Here is a 19,885-nt window from a genome sequence, read left to right as displayed (position 1 = left end):
GGTTTAGTGGTAGTAATAGAATTATAGTAGAACCCACCTTTGTTATATAACCCTTCATACAAAAGCCGTTTAGCAAAGAAATACTTTTCAAAAATTATAAATTTAAATACTTTAGAATTTAGATATTAACCATAGCTTTAAAAGATTTCTTTGTCCATCACACCTTTTCAAGTAATGCAATTTTGCACGATCGTATTATAAGGGAAAAATATTCAAAGTTTATTGTTTTCAGATTTTTCCCATTCCGGCTATTGTACTTGCTCAGAAATTTGATGCTACCGCGACATCCCATTCTAAACACTGAAGCTTCTTTTGTTATGGACATACTTGAGCAAATACCTGTCGTCACGCTTTTGTTTTATTTTCACGGTGAGTTTCACCGCTAAACAAATAAAAATGTTTTAAATTAACGATGCATTTCTCGGATTTGTTGGAAATCTGCTTTTGTGATTAATAAACGCATTTGTCTTGTATTGTTTGAAACAAACACTTGTAAGGTTGTTAATTGCGATTCCAGCATTACATAACACACAGTTAAGAAACTCAACAATAGCAATAAACTTTACCCTATAATAATTCATTTCAAATAACGTACTAATACCTATGCTGGTATCATTGGAAATAATATTACGTTGCAAAGATCTAGGAAGTGTACTCAGGAAGCGTATTTAGAGAAATGGTTTCATCTGTAACCGCAGCTTTTGCTTGAATGTTGTCGTCATGCAACATACCATATAGATGGATTGTTTATTTTCGTATAATTTTCTCTCGTTCTGAGAAGGTCAGGACGGCAAACAGATCGTGGAGCATAGAAATTAGCAGAAGTGGTTTTTACTGTCTTGGTGTCCAACGATGGCAAACACCTTTGGAAAATATAATAAATTTTAATTATGTACTGAGGGTAATTTGCAGAGATATTGGGAATTAAATTGTAGCTGTAATGGGTTGGACAAGTAGCACAGGTAGACAATATTCATTGAAGCCCTTATGAGGTGCAGGCAAACAACTATGAAGGTTATGTATGAAAGTTGTGTCCAGCACCAGTATCTGGTGGATGAAAACTGCTTGTAATGGATCATGCTGGATTTTTAAAGAAAAATTATGATGAAACAAACAATGATCTTTACAACGCAAATTACTTTCCGCTTCCTTGAGACTTGTTGTATAGATATGGTTCAATACCTGTAGTTCAAGCTATTTCTGTAATGGAAATTTTTGTGGTAGCCTATGCTTTTTTGTACTGGGAATACTGAGTAATTTTTAGGAGAAAGTTTGTAGGATTGCTGAAAACCTTAAAGCAAATTTGAAGCAAAGCAGGATATTTAATTAAAACACTTAGCTACTGTACTAGGTTTTAAACTTCTTATGTTCATGTTTTAATTTGAATGTAAATCACTGATCTGCCCGAAGTTGTTTTTTGTTAGTGATAAGATAAAATAATAATAGAACAAGATAAAATAATAATCTGCGACTATTTGCATTTTAAACTGAATACCGTTTTTATGCGCGTGGAAAAAATCATTTTAAAGTATTAAAAATGCAGGAAGCAAACGGTAGCAATAAAAGCGGTATTAAAGGATTTATCTTCACTGTACAGTAGGATATAGAATTTTGTATGCATCGCTTTCTCTGCCCTTCTGTCGTTGAGTGACCACGACGCAAAACCAATATTTTTAATCGACTTTCGTGCCGGGCTATGTCGTCAGTCGTCACAAAGCGCTTTTATTTGCATGAAATTAGGTCAGCGCCGGATAAATTAAGGAGTTCATTAGTCTGTATGACTACGTCAGTTCAATCCATTGTTGACATTTGCTGAGCAAGGGCAGAAAATGGCCGTCATTAATGAGGTTAGTATAAGAAGGAATATAGATACACTTGCAAGTACAGTACAGGCAAAATATGTATTACCAGTAATTCGGCTTGAAATTCAAGATTACAAAACAATGTACAAATTAGTCCATAGACTAAAAAGAGTTCATCTCCACGCTGCCGATTGTCATACTGTACAGTACTGTAAGCAAAGAATTTCTCTGCCAAAAGAGCAATCAAGCAGTCCCATCTAAATTTTGTGTTACTTGTACAACGTGTTTTCATTTAAATCAGACGTGAGGTTTTCAAAGTTGTACTTTAACAGACCGGATCGTTTCGCCGTCTTTCCTTATCCGATGAAGAGACCTTGACCGTCAAAGATCACGGTCCAATTGCTGGGAATAATAAGCTGCCCGTACATACGGTAAAGAAGGTAAGCTTGGGGCTTTGCGTGGTTAGTAAGTTTTACTAGAAGGTCAATCAGTTATTTCTTTAAACGAAGGCAGCGAAGGAGCTTAATGAAACAGAAGAAAATAAGCAAAGGGAAATCGCTGAACTTCGATCGCTCATCGATGAAAGGTATAATGTTATATTTTTACACTGGTAGCATACCGCAAGTACGGTACAGTAGGCCTATTTGTATCATACATATAAAAAAGAAACGTATGTTGCAGCTTGCATAAAATCCCTGAATGCACTAATGTTGTGAACCTTTCGCAAATAAGGTTATTTGAGCTTTATTTTATGACAAATTCATACTTCGTTTGTGTATTACTTGTGTGAAGTATTACACAACAAGCATATCTGTCATAAAGACCGCGTAGGCGCGTACACTGGCGGCTATTGTTGGAATATGAGCGAGGACGATTGATGGCTGATGACTTGTTTTACTTCTGCTTCGACGATATGAGTTCTCATTTCTCAAACGGCGTGACTATGCTGCTAGTTGCTTAAATTCTGTCTATGCATATTACTAAATAATAAAGTTCCCATTTTTATTTATTATGAAACACGAAGGTTTTCACCTTCGGGCAAAGATTACTGAATGTTACATTGCGCTTGGTAACAAATGAAATCGAAGACAGTAAAAGAAAGATTGTAAACATTACATCGGTATTTAAATGTGAAGCACCAGTTCAAGCGAGGTAATTTATCTGACGTCATTAAGGAGAATTCAAGTCCGGTCAACAATTGAATTGCAAGATCCCAAAATAAAATTTCAAGCATTTCGAAAACAATTCGTGACTCGTGACGTAACCGTCACAATTTAACTGAAAGATGACTATATACCTAATTAACACAAATAGAACAAACAATTAACTAATTATGACACAAAACTGTTATGACACATAATAATCTTCTTGTGGAACAACTTATGAACAGTAAATAGTGAGTATCGAGTAACTGACTTCAACACGCGCTAACGATGCACGCTGATTACAGACCTACAGGCAAAAAGGCCAGGCCAAACAGACTTGGTAAATCAACAGAAAATAACCACACACACTGTTCAGCGAAGTAGAAATTATAACAAGAACAGTCGGTAGCTTTAAATATCCCAGAGAACAGTTCCAATAGCATGTCCCGGATTTACCGACCAGAAGATGGTTTATAAAAATTGGTAATGATCAAAGCTCATGTAGTTTTACGTCAACGGAGCAGTCAATAAGTGCAATCCATGACGGACCCATCGAGTATATGTTCTGCTTACAGAGCAAAGCTGGTAAGTGATGAAGAAAAAAAAGAAGCCGACCGTGTGGTGACGACGTTTAGAGCAAAACCGGATGACGTGATGGTGAAGTTTTTGAGAGCGAGAAAATACGACGCAGAAAGAGCTTATGATCTCATGAGAGGTTATGTTGGTTATCGTCTCAAGTATCCAGAGGTCGTCAGCTCAATCACGCAGAAAGAAGTGCGTCACTCGATGGAGATTGGTCAACCGGGTGTGCTGCCCTCACGTGACGCAAAAGTGAAATTTTGTTAGCGTATTTGATATGGAAGCAGTTTTAACTAAAAGTTTAAATTGAGAATCGTTTTGTAATATTTTTAATATTTCATACTGATGATGTGGATGTGCTTGTACTTACTGGGATTTAAACGTGAATTGAATACATGCGGTGGGTTAGAATATGTTTCAATAATGCATGCTTTAGTGCAAATCGTTACTACTATATTGTACTTTGTTTTGCAGGGACGCGTTGTCATGTTTTTTCGTTTTGAAACCTGGGACCCACTGTTGCGACCTTTTACAGAAGTAGGCTAACTTTTTCAAGTTGAACCGGCGCACAAAACACACTAATTAAAATGTATCTACAGTTCTGGACAAACAAAAACGTCACGATGCTTTGTCCTTGCAGATCATGCAGTCTTTCGTGTATATTCTCGAAAAGCTCTTGGAAAGCAGTGAAACTCAAATTAATGGCGTCTGTATCATCGAAGATTTCAGTGGCTACACATTTGGACAAGTGGCAGCAGTCAGCATAGCAGAATACAAACAAATGATCGACATGTTGCAAGTGAAGATTGAGTATTTAGCTATGAAAAAATGTTGCTCAGTGAAAGTTTAACGACCGTGATATTTTAACAGTCTAATAAGAAAGTCTTTCACAAGATCACCGTTTATCTTGTATGCAGGGTTCCTTTCCATGTCGTTTTAAAGGGATCCACTGCATACGTCAGCCTTGGTACTTCGCCAAAGCATTCAGTTTTATTAAGCCTTATCTTCGAGCAAAACTCTTTGAAAGAGTAAGTGATGATGATTTGTATCTATATAATTAACTCTGCATATATCCTATAGTTTTACGTGTAATTTACAGTTTGATGTTTAATCAGTTAATCAGACTTAATTAAAATAATTATACAGTATTTTCAAAGTTTTTAACGTTTTTTTAAGCAAAATTTCAATTTTAAGTTATCAGTTTTTCACGCGCAATTATCTTCAAATTATTTTTTATATTTTCCTGGTATTGGTGCTTGAAAAACCTTTGTTTAATAACTAAGCCGATACTTTCACTTTTTTCAATTTTAAACGACTTTGACTTTGTATATCTTACGCTAGGCGTAGCCTGCATGAAAGTGTCTGACTATCGTATTTCACGTTGATATAACTTATCTAGCTCGCCGGCTTGCGTCACGCTTGGCGTAAAACGTAAATGTAAAAGCCATTCTTGAGACATTTGCATATGTGTGGCCTACTGCAAAATTACAATGGCTGACTTTAATAATTCTGCAAGATGGTTGTTTGTTCTGTTTAATTCAACACTGTTCAAGTTGTCTTATTGCCCAATGGTCTTTCTAAAGTGTCGCATTCTTCCTGAAAAAAACTTCTTACGTACAACGTACTGTACGGAATCTTGTTGAATACAATATATTTTGCGTTTCGCATCAGACATCTTTAACATATCATTTCAACTTACACGAGTTTTTCGTATTTCTCTTGAAACACTCTTTCGCAGAGACGTACCTCACTATAGTAAACTGGTAAGTTATACAACACACATAAGTGTGCACTGTGCAATACAGCTGTTTGAATAGAACTGGCTTATGCAGTAGATTAGAAATTACTACGTAGTGTAACTACAGTATGTTATGCAATTTCATAACAAAATGTGTGCAGGTTCACGTCTATGGTGAAGAGTTGGAAGTTTTTTTCAATGAATTTTCACGTGACTTCTTGCCGTCAGACTTTGGTGGAACAGCGCCACCATATGATGGTGTGGCGGCAGCAAACGCATTATTTGGACCCAACGTAATTAAGACATGTGGCAAATGAATAAATGATAAACTAAAATATCTTGTGCAAGCTGTGTACTGTGTATTATTTTTCGTGTCATTTTTCATATTTTTAGGAAAGTGACAGTGATGAAGATACATCACTATGAATCTTGAATTCTCATATAAACTGAAGAATAACAATGACTCTATTGCGATATTTTCCCCGAAAAGAAAACATAAGATACGGCCGAACACGGGAAATATTCTTCATTTTACATTGTAGTTTCACCTGCTTTGTCATGTATAGATGTTGTCTGGTCAATGTTGTATCGTCTTGTTTTCCTGTCATTCTTTGTTGTGATTATGCTCGTTACATACGATAACTTAATAAGTATTAATAAAACGTTTGTAATGCTCAGCAGTAAGTAGGTATTTGTTCAATCTTCAGTCATCCTTAAAAAATGGCGAAGACTACATATTTTCCAATGAGCACGTATAGTAGGCTCTATAAGCTACCAAACATAAATGCAATGAACAGTCAAACACAATAGCCAACTTTTGTATTGTGCAAATAGTCAGATGATGCAAGATTTTCTCAAGCAAGTGTAGCTTAAACATGTGCAGCTCAAGACCTTCACCTTTAAATGTTAGCTAAATTCAGTGTGTATGCTTCGTCATGTTGCGTGTTAGGCGGTGAGAAGAAGAAGAAAGTTAAATGCTGATTATGAAAAACAATGTTAATGGTAGTGTTTTGATGGGATAGCGTATTGCGCCTTCGGTTGCTATAGGCTACGCGTTAAATGGAAAGAGTATTTGACTGGCCTTGCACAGAAAAATAATTCTGATTGGGCTATAGGCCTACTTAACTCTTATCTACACTTGTAACTTCGGTTTTCTATAACGAAAGGAGCTTGTATTGCCGCTGAGGCTGTTTTTAACAACTCTAAGATCTTTTCACTCCGAGACATTTTTGAAAACAGATCACATTCGAATGTTGTAAATTTGCGTTGCAGATCTTGTGTCTAACTGTAGCCTATATGTAAAATCATGGAAACCGATGTTGAAAATTTTTGTTCTGGTCACACAGAATTCTATCAGTAATAACCAGTAGAATAGAGTAGAAGAGAGTAGGCCTATTAAGAAACTTTTAGAATTATAGATGCCCCCGTTAATTAATTCATTGGGCTATTAGCCTATTCAATTTAAAAGCATACATCGTTTAAGTCATAAAAATAACGTCAACATCAGCAAATTGAGACAAGGCTATAAGTCTCTCAGCCACGATTCTGACGCGACACGAATATGGCACATCTGATCCACGAACGTGGCTCATTTGAGACAAAAGTTTGGCTTTTAGTTGGGCTACGACACACACGTGACGCATCTGCAACACACCTGTGGCTCATCTGAGGCACATCGGTGGTACATTTCAGCCACAGTAGCTGTGGCTCAAATTGTTATGTGCCACTGGCGCACAGACTATAACCGCTTTTGAACCAATTACCGGAGCTGTAGTAAACCGTGTAATGATGGTTGTAATAAACAATAGACCCTTTCCGAGTTACGGCGGAAATCTTGTTTTGGGTGGCAGAAATTTTTTCATTGTCTATGTATTAGGCCTAGGTTGTAACCAACGATATTGCTGTAACTTTCTTCACAATGTTGCTGTAACTTTTTCACCGGAAAAAACGTATATTCAAAGCTATATTTCATGGTTTCTTGTTAACCTAACCTTAATATTATAACATTTTGTTCATCTCTCAGTACAAGCAAAAAGAAGAAGAAAAAGCAAGCTTATGTTTGCGAAAGCTCGTGTAGAAAAACTAAAATTAAAGTTAACTTCAGAGTGTCAACTTGTAGCCTATATTGTTTTTTTATTTTACTATTTGCACAGGTTAACGCAGTTCAGCCACCATCAGTATTATAACATGGTAACTTAAACCTTACCCAAATATTCCTTCTAATCGAAATCTAACTTCAATTAAGTCTTAAATAGCTTAAACTGATGTTTTGCATACTCATTTTCCTAACTCAGCAGTTTTCATCCTTTAATGGTTCGTGGCCCCTTTACATTGACCCTAAAAGCCATCCTTGCTCATCAATAAAAATGATGATCGTTGATTGCCAAACACTTTTTATTTCATTACTGTGCGTTCAGAAACCTTCGCGCCCCTAATTTTGCACAGCAAGCACAAACATAAAAACGTGAGAAACCTGTCCGCTATGCCTTGCGTCCCTCTTTGCCTCGTCTTCCCCTACCACTACACTATAGCTCACTAGTAAGGCTTCTGCTCACAGCCCCCAGCGAGCGCCCGAACTTTTCAGGTCTAGTATCTAGTACTATTTTTCTTACATGGAAGTGACGCATAACTTATGCAGATCAGTTAGGCCCCAGAACTACGCTGTTACCAGGTTTACAAAACCAGGTGGCTCAACGGCGAGGCCTACTGTTCGCAGTCAAGACGTACGGTAGGCCTAATGTCAAATCATTTGACATTTGGATATCGCTAATTTCAGTGCGATTGCTAAGACGGTGTGTAATTATTATTGTGTTGCGCTGTGCCTGTGAAGAATCCCGTGCAGGTTAAACGGCAGTGCAGTTTGAACTGTCCAAAAATTGCCTATTTAATGACGGTTATGGGGGGCCGGTGACCGCCCGCCTGCTGCACCTATGCTAATGGGTTACATTCCTTTAAGTTTTCAACCCACGTTTGTTGATCGTTGTCTGACACAAATTGGTGGTTGCTGTCTTGTTTTATTTGCTTAATACGATTTTTCAGCTATGTTTTGAATCAAAATACTCACAAAATTGGTGGGCCTTATTTGGAGCTCCTAATAAGGCCCATTTTTTGGAATTTTTAATTTCTTTATAAAAATTGTTTGGGGGTTTGTCAGGTTTTGTGGTTTTAATATGTTGTAGTCATATACCCTCACTAATAAAATACGATTTTTCAGTCTATTCTCATTTGTAGTTTTTGAGTTATTTTCAAAAAAGTGTTAGGTGGGCCTTATTTGGAGTCTGCCTCATTTTACATATTTAAATAACTGGTTACATATATTTATCTTTGTTACCATTGTTTTATTGTTGCAATGTTTTACAACTTTTTCATTGCATGTTGGATTTAGAGGCCTTGCTAACCATTATTCATTTTTATCATTTGCGTACATTATTGTCGCACGTTAAGCTTTTGGGCCTGCTCTTTTCCGCTCATTGTTCGGAATTATCATTTTATTGCGTTATAATGATTACCTTTTTTCTTATCATTCTCCCACAGACAACCACGAAAAATAAACAATACAATACAATACAATAGAAAAGTAATTAATGGCCAACAGGCCTATCAGTTGCTCTGTGGCATATCGCGACACAACGGGTGACAACAGCTTTTTTCTCTAGCTTTTCATCCCAAAACTTGACATGCGTTTTCACTATCGATCAACCTTGTATTGCAATGATATTGAAAGCATCTTTTTTAAATTTACTAGTGACTACAGTACATATTGTCAGAATCTGCGTAGTCAGTGTAGGTTGATAAGCAATTAAAATTTGGTTGCCACGATACAGTTTTCTCTTTGTTAATTTCACTAAACGAGGGAATTGAAAAAGAGCAGCAGTGGAGTATAGACCCTTTCCGAATTACTGTTTTGGTGGCAATATTTTTTTCGATCGCCTATACCTAACAATGGAAATTGCCGACCCAATTTTATTCTTTTTTAAATGTAATGCAAGCGTTTTAGGTATCTGATTGTAAAGATTTAACATACCACGCAAACTTTTATGCATTTCAAGTCACGTTCTACGCTGACCACGTAACGTGACTTCATGTCAAACAAAACCAATGCTAGGATTCAAAGCATTGTAAAATAAAAATTAGGCAATCTTTTTTCGATATTTTTTGTTTACTGTGTTAAGATATTCATAAGCTACCCATCCGAGCGAAATCTTTGTAAAGCAATGCCCAGAACGCTTGCAAAGTAAATTGTTAAATATACAGTATTTTCTTGATTGAACGCTGTACAAAATCATTGAAAATAAAATTAGTCTATTGAATTCGTCATTTAGACAAAGTTGAATGCCCGCAGTGTAGGCTACCGAATTGGAAATGTGATAACTTTCTTTCAACAATAGACTCGAAGTGTCAGCGGTCTCTTACAGTTAGCAACCGCTGATTAAACAGGATTAGCAGCAGAGTGAAAGAGTCTAATCGTCTGTTGATCTGATTAAAAAATAGAATAGAAGCCGCGCAAAACGATCAAAAATAAAAAATAGTAGCCGGCGCTTCTATTCAAGAAAATTTGATAGATGACGGTCGCAACTAGGAAAGGGTCTATTATAAAGGTAGGCTACTTTCCTTTCAAGCATACCGTTGTGCTGATTCCAATGAAAACGAAAATAGCTTAAAATTTCAGCACTGATATAAATACAGCGATGTAAAAAACTGATAACTTTGTTTACGTATCCTCAGACATTATTCAAGCTGTTTATAAAATCATCATTAAATAAAATGACCAGTACTGGGTAATCTAAACTGTTCGTATTTAGTTAGGGAAACCCCCTTTGGCAAAATTCGTTTCCTGTTTTCTTGTTTACCCAACTATGACGCTTGTTGTTTTGGCAATCTTGGCAAAAGCTTCCGCTTTCATAGTGTTCAGGCGTATGATACATTAGCTGTGGCAAGTGTTAGCACTTAATGCTTCTTTTTTTTGTTTTGTCCAGCAACTTATACAAAAATTTTAGTTGCAGTTATGTTAGTTTTGCTATAACAAGGTTAGCACCAATCTTGCACTCCCGGCAGTCAATAGCGAAAAATAAATTAGCATGGAGGCTTGAAGCTTACTGTGGTCTCTCTGGACATTTGGCTACGCAGATATTAAATAATGCTTAAAAAACGTCATTGAAAAAAAACTGACTTGCGATACAAACTTGCTTTTTCTGATTTACAAAAACTATTGCATTATGCTCTTACCAAATAATGCGACTTAGAATACCATATTTCTATGATAGGCTTAAGCAGCAAAAAAAGAAAGCAAAATGAATATAGGCTATACTGCTATACCGCACCAAGTATTAGTATTTTTGAATGTAAACCAGTAAAAACAATCATTTCAACAACATTAGACCATGTCGCTTGTCAAGGACGGTGAGCAAGACAGATTGACAGAATGAATTATGAGTAATTTTGAGCATTTGAGGGTAAAAAAGTTTTCATGTTGTTGGTTGCCCTTGAGTATAAGTCAGAGTGCACTCCCTTGCTTTTCTATTAAGATGAAGTGGTTCTGTGGTTACTGTCATTGGATACTGGCTTGAACCTTAGCAGTTAGAATCCTAAGGGAATTTTAATTAAGTTAAGTAGTTTGTACATCGTTTTTATTTCACTGATTATTTTATTATTAAACACTAAATTATTTTATATTTGGTGGTAATTTTTTCAAGTAATGTAGTATGTTATTTCATGTTAAAAACTGCTATGTTTCAAATTTGTAGACGAATTGCATTTATGAATTTGGTAACCAACTGCTGTTTATCGGTCGATTTAATCTGTAATATTGGCAAGTAGTTTCGGTATCTGACTCTGCCCAACCTACTTCTTCTAGTTTCAGTAACTGGCAGCTCTATATTTAATTAGCATTTTCCTACCTGCATAACTGACGGCCAGTGAAAGAGACACTTATTTACCCTTATTCTTACTTTTAACCCTTTTTTATTTGTTGTTGTATGGCATACTTTTGCTTCTTATATGTAACGGCAACAACTACCCACACTGTGCGATGTCAGAATTTTGTATTCTATTTTAGTTAGTTATATCACAAAAATCCATGCTTTGTAAATGACATTAGAAATGCAGTAGACAGATTTTGTCCCAAAGATCTAAATCAATATTACGTACAAAGCATTGTCAATAGCTGATGTTTTTCGTATGAGATCATTAACATGTGCATTGTAATTTCATGGGAAGTTAAGTTTGTTTTTGGCCATTTATCTCCAAGTGTAAAAAGTGTATAGCAGTATAAGCTAGTAAAGTTGCCAGTGCACATAGTGAGCAAATAAAACTTTCATAATAATACAAGATTTTGGTAATGCGAGCATTGAGAATTGATAAATTGTTTGATTAATTTATAGCATCATAAATTTTATTAACTGGTTGACTCATGTTTTGACAGGACAGAGTTAATTTTTTTGTTTAGCTTGTCTGCATCGATTCTTGTACTTCAAAAAGCAGGTAATATCTAGGACCTAGGTGCTGCTGAGAAAAAGGTAGCAATGCATAGCAGTGGAGAATGTTTTAGAAAGCTTTGCTCTTTATATAAATGCTGAAAAGGGAATCCTCCGTTTTTTTTTATATAAATGATTAAAAAAAGTTAAGATACACATTCACTTACCTCTTTTTTAAACACAGTCACTTAAGTTGTAGATAATTGCCAGTTTTATGGACGATTACTGCATAAATTGATAATTTTTTATATTGCCAGATTGAGAAATATCTTTCTTTAGATTGTTGGTTTATAATAGATAACTGTAGTGGAGATGGTTTTCGCTTGTTGCTGGCTAGCTACAACCACTGTAGGTGTGGTTGATTCACACTTCTGAGGTTGCAAGGAACAGTAAGTTTATGATGGCCCCTTGGAAGTAACTTCTTGTTTGTGGTGCTGTCCCAATTGCAGTTGTAGCAACAAATGGGACACAACATAAGCCTATCAAACCATAACTAGGACAATTTAAGTAATAATGCGGATGATGATATCACAATGATTGCACCCATGACAGTGGACGTATAAAACAATTTACTTAGTACATACTTATTACATTTTTATGAACAATGTTTTTTTAGATATTGTTGTGTATCATTTAGTAAAATGCCTTAAAAGTGTCAATACAAATGAGTGTAAAAAGTGAAATTCTTGACTTACTCATCCCTGTGTTTGCTTGTACACTAGCGGATGAGGAACTTAATGACTTGGCTGAGAAGCTGTATAAAAATAAATACATTTCATCAGGTATTTATTACTTGCTATTACATTTACATATATATGTATTTAGCTCTATTCAATTCTGACTTTTGATAGGCGTACTGATCATTGATAGTATTCATAGCAATTGCCTCATTTGAGCTCTTTTAACAGCAATAAAACAATAGAGAATCTGCTTTATGTAAATTTGCAACCACTGGTTTAGTTGTTATAGTAACCGGTTTGTAAGAACTAAATCATGTAACTGATCACATTTATTATATAGCTGCCGATTTTACATTAAACCTTAAAAGTTAACCTTTGTAAAGAACAAAACTAACCTTGTTAAAGTTTTCAAATATTAAAACTAAGCTTGAATCGTAGCTGGCTATCTCTTGAAATAATATTGTCTACTAAAATATTACTCAAAATTTTGATGCAGAAAATTTGGAATCAGTCAAAAGCTGCCATGGAGCTGAGAAAGTATATTTATTTGTCAAAGCATTGAAGCAAACACGAAAGGATGGATTGAGATTTGTTCTTCCAATTCAAATTGGTATTGCATATCTCTCAAGCTATATAATTATGAATAATAAGATATGTATTTGATACTATTTATGCGTTATAGTTTTCTGTTTTCAGAGTTTGTATTATTTGTCATGTGTTGTCAAGTAAAAACCTTAATTATTTTTTTTGCTAATTCAGAAAACTGTTTTTAATATGCAGAAAAAAGTCAGCTGTCCGAACTGATAGAACGATTGTTTGAAGATGCATCAAATCCACAATTGTTGTGGCTCCTTAAATCATGGGATGTGTTGCTTACAAAGGAAGCAAAAATAAGAAAAATAGTGGAACCTTTCATCACGAAGAAGTCGGTTTTATTTTTTAAGAAATACATGTTTGTCATGTTACATTGCATAAGTGTTTAAAACTATCAGATTTTATATTGGATTTTACGGTATCTTGCAGGGTACATGGAGAAATGTGGCTTGTTGAAGTTGCCTATTATATTGCTGCAGTCGAGGTGGATTCTGAGACCTTGATAAAAGCAATGCAAGATGAAATAAGAAAAACAGACAATGTAACAGTCAAAACTTCCCCAAACTCTCAAAAAATGCAAAATACTCAGCCATGTCAATGTGCCAAAGAAATTGAACAGAAACTCACTCCACTCATTCCAATGTTAACAGATACTTTGTGCTACAGTGAAGTTTATCAAGTAGCTGAGTGCTTGAAAAATGACCAACAAATATCCAAAGGCATTTAATTTTTTTGTATATATGCTTCACTTTATTGTGTTAAACTAGCCATTTGTTTTTCAACTATACAATTTTACATAGGTCAGTTCAAAAAATTCAAACAATCTGATGATATTACTAAATTGGTTGGCTATTTGAAATATAATGCAAAGGAAAAATGGACTGAATCGTTTTTGAATTCTATTGCTAAAATTGGTATGATTTAACACATGTCATAATTTTTTTGATTATTTTTTATTCTTAATCTCTGGAGTCTGCTGAAACATGTTTTATGGTAAATACGACTTAACTGACAGTGATTGTCTTTTTCGATGTATGTTTGTTTGTTATAGAACCTTCATCGATTCATAAGATTGTTATGGCTTTTTTCCAATCACCAACTCATCTCCTGACTTGGTTTGTCAACAACTGGAATTCTTTAAAAGATAAATGTCAGTTGGTCAACCACATTTTTGTTGATCGAAAATTATCAGATGATATGTGAGTAGTTGTGGAGCCTAGGGTGTATATATAGTATGCAATTGTTTTTATTCAGATGTATGCATGTATATTAATAGAGTTGTATGAGACATAAGTGTCGTTTAAATGAGCTATAAACTCAATGTTGTTTGTAGTTGTTGTTCATAAAATATGCACTAAAAAAACATGTGCATTAAATAAATAATTAGTTAGAATACTGTGTTTTCCAATAGGCATAATTTCAATAACAAAAGGTTCAAAAAATATTTCTTATTCTCTTTTTTGTAATCTGCCCAAAGTAATTTGTAATTCATAAAGAATTAATCCACCAGCTGAGCACCTTTTGTTATTGAAATCAGTTAAAATAATTGAGTTGCATGCAATACAGTACAGTTTATTACACAATTCAACAAAGAAATTTTTAACTGAATTTTAATTTCATGTACAACTGGTATTTGTGTCTGTAATAATGTTGAAATCCTTTTAAATCCATTCATTTATATTCTTTAGACATTTCAGTCAGCCTGACTGGCTTCTTTGTTGTGTGCATAAATCATTATCATTAAAGGAAGATGAAAGGAAGCAACTTCTTCAAGCTCTTTTAGCTGCTGTTAAGAACCAAGATCAACCTGCTGTCAAACAACAAGCTATAAAACGTGAATATGTGTCAGATAAATCACCTCCAACATCTAAGCAACCAAGGGTACGCAAATGGCTTCAGTAATAATTTAAATCTACATATTAAGTTATGTTAAAGTAACATTCAACCTAAAATTGATATTTTAAAAACGTAGATGTTTTATTTCTTTGTGAAGGTTATTGAATTTTGATATAAATGATACTGAGAATCGGTTTCCCATGATTCCCCAAAATATATTTATTTTTCAGAATAGCCGTTTAATTTACTGATTAATATAAGTTTAAGTTGTCAAAAAGTATGATTTTGTCATGAAATTTGGCATGTTGCAAATATTATGAAGTTGGGGACAGTTGAAGTTGCGTTTTTATACCAAATTGTTGCAACATTAAGAACAAGTGCAGAGAGCTTCATATTTTATTTAATACGTAATGTTTCGGATCTTCCATTGGTACTTTCTCAGAGTATGAAGTAGTAATGCTCAAAGCTCAGTATGTAATCAACAAGGTGTGATAATCAGGTAAACGTGTGATCCACTGAGAGAAGATAGTAATAACTAGTAGAATTTGGCAGTGGCTACTTTTTTTAAAACAGTTTTGGTAGCAGTGCTACTTTTCTAAATCAAGAATGAGAATTCCCATGAACTATCTGTAGACCTAAAAGCTACTACAGTACAATTATAATATTTGATTAAAAGTTTTTCATAAATCACTTCTTCAAAACCTAACTGCATATTTGAGTTACACACATGCGTTGCAACTCTGATATGGATTCTCCAACAGAAACCAAATTTATTTGTTCCACTTAAACAACAATTGTCAGTTTGATCCGAAAATTAAACTTTGCTTAATTGTTCTTCCCTTATAAGTAACATATGTTATTATTGTTTTCAAATTGTACACAGAAAACTAGAAATTGAATTAACCAAAAATAAAATATCATTCAAATTATATCCTTCCTAGCCTATATAAAATATTCTACTTTACAATCCACATTACAAAAAAACAGATATGCATCTTGTCTAAAAGTATGTATATAATGTAAGTATAAAAATGTTTATGTATTTTTCTATGATAGTATTTTCAACGAATGCTGAGAAAAGTATAATTTATGCACATTTCGTAACCATTGAATTTGTTCCGCTATTATTGTTGTAATTTATTTAAAAATAATTTGTAATTTTAATTAAGATGTTTTTTTACGAAAATTTTACTTTCAATAACTATATTAGTTTTTGACAACTCACCATATCTATTTTTAGATTGAAGTTGATGACCTTGGCTCGGAACAAACACAACAAGAAAGCAAAAGTGGAGAGGTAAATTGCCGACTTCACTCCGTTGTTAGATTTGATGTGTTAATAACACTTTAAGTGTTATCAATTTCATAATTTCAAGAATTCCCCTACATTGACCTTGTTTATTTATTCAATTAGCATATATTGTTGCAATATCTTTGTTTTAGAGAAAATTTCCATGATTTACTTTTATATAAGTTTGTCTATATTGACATCTAACATACTGAAATTCACTTACATTTAACACTATGTTTTCAACGGAATAAGTCAAATTGTTTGTAAAGGCATTCCATTTCGCCTATTGTCAAAGCTGGGCTTCCACTCTTTTAAAAAAAAGGTGTTCCACACTCCCGCTTTTCAATTAAAAAAAGAGCACAACTCGTGCTTCCGCTCCTCAATAAAAACCTGTGTGTTTTGAGGCTTGTACTATTTTTAGCAAATTAAGACTGACGTTTTTTTGAAAACTAATTGCATTTGTTGTTGCAATGTAGATCCTATTTCCAACTGCGATTGCTTATTATCTTTGTTTATAAAAGTTGTGAGATTTCATATCAATATCGATAGACCTGACTGTAGTTATGCCTGTGTTTTAGAAGATGCTCACGGTCATTAATTTATTGTAATACCCGTGAAACTTGAAGCCTATTATGTATGGGTTTGCTCTTTTGACCTCCCTTAAAAACATCAAGTTGTTGCATAGTTCTGCTTAACATATTTGCATACATTTCGACGATGATCTCCTGCTGAAAGTATAACTAAACTGATGGTGTAATGATGAAAATCATGCAAATCAAACCAAATCATCATTTAAGTTGAAGACTTAGTTGTATGGCAATAATTGCAGTAATTGTAATATTACACAAACATTTTCAGGACTAAAAACTTCAAACACGAGAATGTAAAGAAAAATTGTGCTTTGAAAAGAGTATGAAGATGTAGTTGTTCAAAAATAGGAGTGGATCAGTTCTTTGTGTGCTATGATTATTTAATGACACATAATATCCAGTGGAATAGTTTTTCCCAATTTCCAACACTATTAGAGGTGCTGGTATATGCAAACAAACTTTTCTGGGCAAGAGGCTAAATAACGAGTTTTAATATATTGAGTAAATGGCACTGTATGACATATTTTTGTTTGTGCATAGGTGGACAATGAAACAACAGAAGCCAAGAGAAATAGTATGCAAGAGGTGAAATGACTTTTTTACTTTCTTGCCTTACGAAAACTTAATTACGTTGTTTAGTTTTCTCTTTGTACATCTGATGGTGGATTGTTCTATTACTACGATTGTTGTCCTACTTAAAGCAATTATATTTTTTAAGTTCATATACTTACAGCTACATACTGAGAAGGATGACTTGGAAATAGATAGTAAAAACCATACAACCTATGCAGCAGTTGCAAAAGGTAAATGATTGCACCTGACCACTCTCCACTTGCATTTGTGTAAAATCTGTGGTTAAATCATTTCATGATTTGTGTTGTAATATGAGTAAGCTACACCAGTTAGTAGAAACAGACTTTTTGTTGGTTAGGTAAGTTGCCACCTGCACAAATGCCCAAGCAGCTTGAGACAAGAAAAGTGTCAAAAGTCCACCATGAAAGTAGTCTTCTTGAACCTGATGCTTATGAGAAACTTACTTCAAAAGGTGCATTTGAATGTTGAATGTTTCCTAAAAGCCAACTCCAGTCTCCAAATAAAAGTAGAGTTGTTAATCAAAGTAAAAAGAATAAAAATAAAAGTGTATTATACAACAAACTTTCATATTAAACATAGCTGTCATCATTGCATTCACAGTACCAATTGCAGTTGTCTCGTTATATGCTTTTTTCTCTTAGTACTAGTAAACTATATTTATTTTAAATCTACAATTTGGTTATTATCTTCACATATAGCCAGTCAGACTGTATATTGTATGACATGTAATATTAATAACATCATATGGTCATCTATTTGGAACAATCCTTTTACAGGCAAATATATGCTGGAATTTCATGCCATGCTAGCTGATGGAAAATATTTGTCAAAAGACGATGTTCTCTGTGTGTGGTGTCAAAGTACAAATACTTTTTTTGAATTGTATTACAATGAGAGGTACAGAAATCAGGAAAAGTATTTTCTTCTCTAATGTAAAACAGAGCTTTTATCTTCTTTTATTTAACAGGTTCAATATATTCCAAATCTCTGTGGAAATGAGCTTCGCCTCAAGGTTAGAACAATATAAGTATGTTACTAAGAATGGAGATGAAAAACTCTGGGAGCAATTTCCTTTTCCTGGGAAGTATAATCGCCAGCTGGAAATGGAATATGGTAAAAAACTTGCTTTTCATATTTGCTTAAATGTGTTCAATAGTAATGTTAAAAATCTGTCCGGCAAGATATGAATTCTGTTGAAATATGAATAATAAAATAATTGATATAATTTGCTAGAACTTGCATTCACAGAACAGCGGAAATCAGGACTCGTTATCTGTTTTGACGTTGTTACCATGGAATCTTGTAGCACGGAAAGATATGCACAGCTGTACCATAGTCACATATGCCAACTTTTGCCTTCTTATTCAAGCATCATTACAACAGAGAGTGATTCTTTGCAGACAGATTTAACAAATCTAGCAATGTTATACAACAATTTCTTAATTGCCGTTGCACGTGGACTTGAAATTGTGAATGATAAGTACTACCGTGAAAAGCTAATAGCAGGAGATGAAAAGGTAGGTTTAGGAATTCTTTTCTTGTTTTTAAAGTTTTTGTAACCAAGTTTATTAGTTATAAAAACTACAGTATTTAGTTGTTGTTTTTTAACAGAATACAATTGTTCACCAGTACATTGATCAAAATGTACAAATTGCCTCATCTACAAAAGAAGATCCAGAGACCCACACCAAGCTAATTTTGACTTTATTTACTGTTGCCTTGGTGATGGAAGAAAAGAATATTTCCATTGATAATTCTTTAAAAATTTCATTATGCTACGGTTTAAGCTTACATGACCTACAAGCTGAAGATGGCCAAAAATTACTTTTTTATTTGGATTATGTTATTAAGATTTGGAATTCAAGGAAAAGGTAAATCCAAGAATTTTATTCTGGGTAATACATCTTTAATCTTACTTTAAACTTGTACAGGGAGTGTTGTAAAGTATTTTTATTGTTCGTTTTTTAAAAGCTTATTGCAAAGAATATTCATGGTTCCTTTGTTTACTGTATATTTAGGTTTACTGGTGCTGTTTCATTCAGAAATGTCATAACAAATATGTTGAAGGAATTAACCTCAGTTCCACATTTCTTGCTACTTTTGCCACTTTACAAACTTATACAAACCGTCACTGAAAATGCCTCCAATTTTACTTCATTAAAACCAACATTACCCCATATGATTAGGTGGTCTGAACTGAAGATTGACTTGAGGAAATCTCATGCAGTAAAGTACGTAAAGTATATATCTAAATATGTGCTTGCGCAACTTGGCAATAATCTAATGTTTATGTAACCAAACGTAGCAGGTATTGACAACACACACAAATTAACTTATTATTGCAACTTTTTCTATTAATTATCTAATGTTTTTTCGATATCAAAATTTGGTTCAATAATAATAATTGTGTTGGTTCAACATTACTGTTCTAAGGAATTTTTGTGGAATCTTATGTGTTTGTAATTACCTCTGTTTGTAATCTCGACAATGACTGGTATCAATTTTGTAGATTGGAAGTTACTTTTGAAAGTTTTAGGTTTTGAATATCGCCTTGTCTACTTGT

At 34.0% G+C, this 19,885-nt stretch overlaps 3 protein-coding genes across 3 annotated transcripts in view; all 3 read left to right on the top strand.

Annotated features, from left to right (window-relative positions):
* The first annotated feature begins 1,610 nt into the window (after nucleotides 1-1,610).
* On the top strand, nucleotides 1,611-5,937 carry LOC143462411 (retinaldehyde-binding protein 1-like). The gene is made up of 9 exons (XM_076960569.1): nucleotides 1,611-1,847; nucleotides 2,135-2,242; nucleotides 2,312-2,388; nucleotides 3,523-3,778; nucleotides 4,001-4,063; nucleotides 4,167-4,325; nucleotides 4,444-4,554; nucleotides 5,426-5,557; nucleotides 5,658-5,937. The coding sequence occupies exons 1-9, from the start codon at nucleotides 1,830-1,832 to the stop codon at nucleotides 5,688-5,690; spliced, it is 957 nt and encodes a 318-aa protein (XP_076816684.1). The 5' UTR covers nucleotides 1,611-1,829; the 3' UTR covers nucleotides 5,691-5,937.
* A 6,420-nt stretch (nucleotides 5,938-12,357) lies between these two features.
* On the top strand, nucleotides 12,358-13,861 carry LOC143463557 (uncharacterized). The gene is made up of 4 exons (XM_076962079.1): nucleotides 12,358-12,519; nucleotides 12,914-13,027; nucleotides 13,198-13,342; nucleotides 13,441-13,861. The coding sequence occupies exons 1-4, from the start codon at nucleotides 12,402-12,404 to the stop codon at nucleotides 13,736-13,738; spliced, it is 675 nt and encodes a 224-aa protein (XP_076818194.1). The 5' UTR covers nucleotides 12,358-12,401; the 3' UTR covers nucleotides 13,739-13,861.
* LOC143463556 (E3 ubiquitin-protein ligase rnf213-alpha-like) overlaps nucleotides 13,785-19,885 on the top strand; it is a 27,501-nt gene continuing 21,400 nt past the window's right edge. Inside the window, exons 1-12 of the mRNA XM_076962077.1 lie at nucleotides 13,785-13,925; nucleotides 14,063-14,210; nucleotides 14,700-14,892; nucleotides 16,088-16,144; nucleotides 17,269-17,313; nucleotides 17,462-17,531; nucleotides 17,660-17,773; nucleotides 18,099-18,219; nucleotides 18,290-18,435; nucleotides 18,571-18,839; nucleotides 18,934-19,193; nucleotides 19,341-19,553. Of these exons, the coding sequence (XP_076818192.1) occupies nucleotides 14,089-14,210; nucleotides 14,700-14,892; nucleotides 16,088-16,144; nucleotides 17,269-17,313; nucleotides 17,462-17,531; nucleotides 17,660-17,773; nucleotides 18,099-18,219; nucleotides 18,290-18,435; nucleotides 18,571-18,839; nucleotides 18,934-19,193; nucleotides 19,341-19,553 (1,610 nt within the window). The 5' untranslated portion in view covers nucleotides 13,785-13,925; nucleotides 14,063-14,088. The remainder of the gene's footprint in view (nucleotides 13,926-14,062; nucleotides 14,211-14,699; nucleotides 14,893-16,087; nucleotides 16,145-17,268; nucleotides 17,314-17,461; nucleotides 17,532-17,659; nucleotides 17,774-18,098; nucleotides 18,220-18,289; nucleotides 18,436-18,570; nucleotides 18,840-18,933; nucleotides 19,194-19,340; nucleotides 19,554-19,885) is intronic.

This window comes from Clavelina lepadiformis, chromosome 6 (assembly GCF_947623445.1).
Source record: "Clavelina lepadiformis chromosome 6, kaClaLepa1.1, whole genome shotgun sequence".
NCBI classification, from domain to species: domain Eukaryota; kingdom Metazoa; phylum Chordata; class Ascidiacea; order Aplousobranchia; family Clavelinidae; genus Clavelina; species Clavelina lepadiformis.
The sequence above is the reverse complement of the archived record's forward strand: the minus strand, read 5'-3'. Positions and strand labels throughout refer to the sequence as shown.

Bases quoted from the DNA above. Each gene is read 5' to 3' on its own strand.
- LOC143463557 (XM_076962079.1), top strand. From the start codon at position 12,402: ATGAGTGTAAAAAGTGAAATTCTTGACTTACTCATCCCTGTGTTTGCT. The intron at 12,520-12,913 runs GTATTTATTACT...ATTTTGATGCAG, and splicing joins AAATAAATACATTTCATCAG to AAAATTTGGAATCAGTCAAA. The intron at 13,028-13,197 runs GTATTGCATATC...TTTAATATGCAG, and splicing joins TGTTCTTCCAATTCAAATTG to AAAAAAGTCAGCTGTCCGAA.
- LOC143462411 (XM_076960569.1), top strand. The intron at 2,243-2,311 runs GTAAGCTTGGGG...CTTTAAACGAAG, and splicing joins CCGTACATACGGTAAAGAAG to GCAGCGAAGGAGCTTAATGA. The intron at 5,558-5,657 runs GTAATTAAGACA...TCATATTTTTAG, and splicing joins ACGCATTATTTGGACCCAAC to GAAAGTGACAGTGATGAAGA.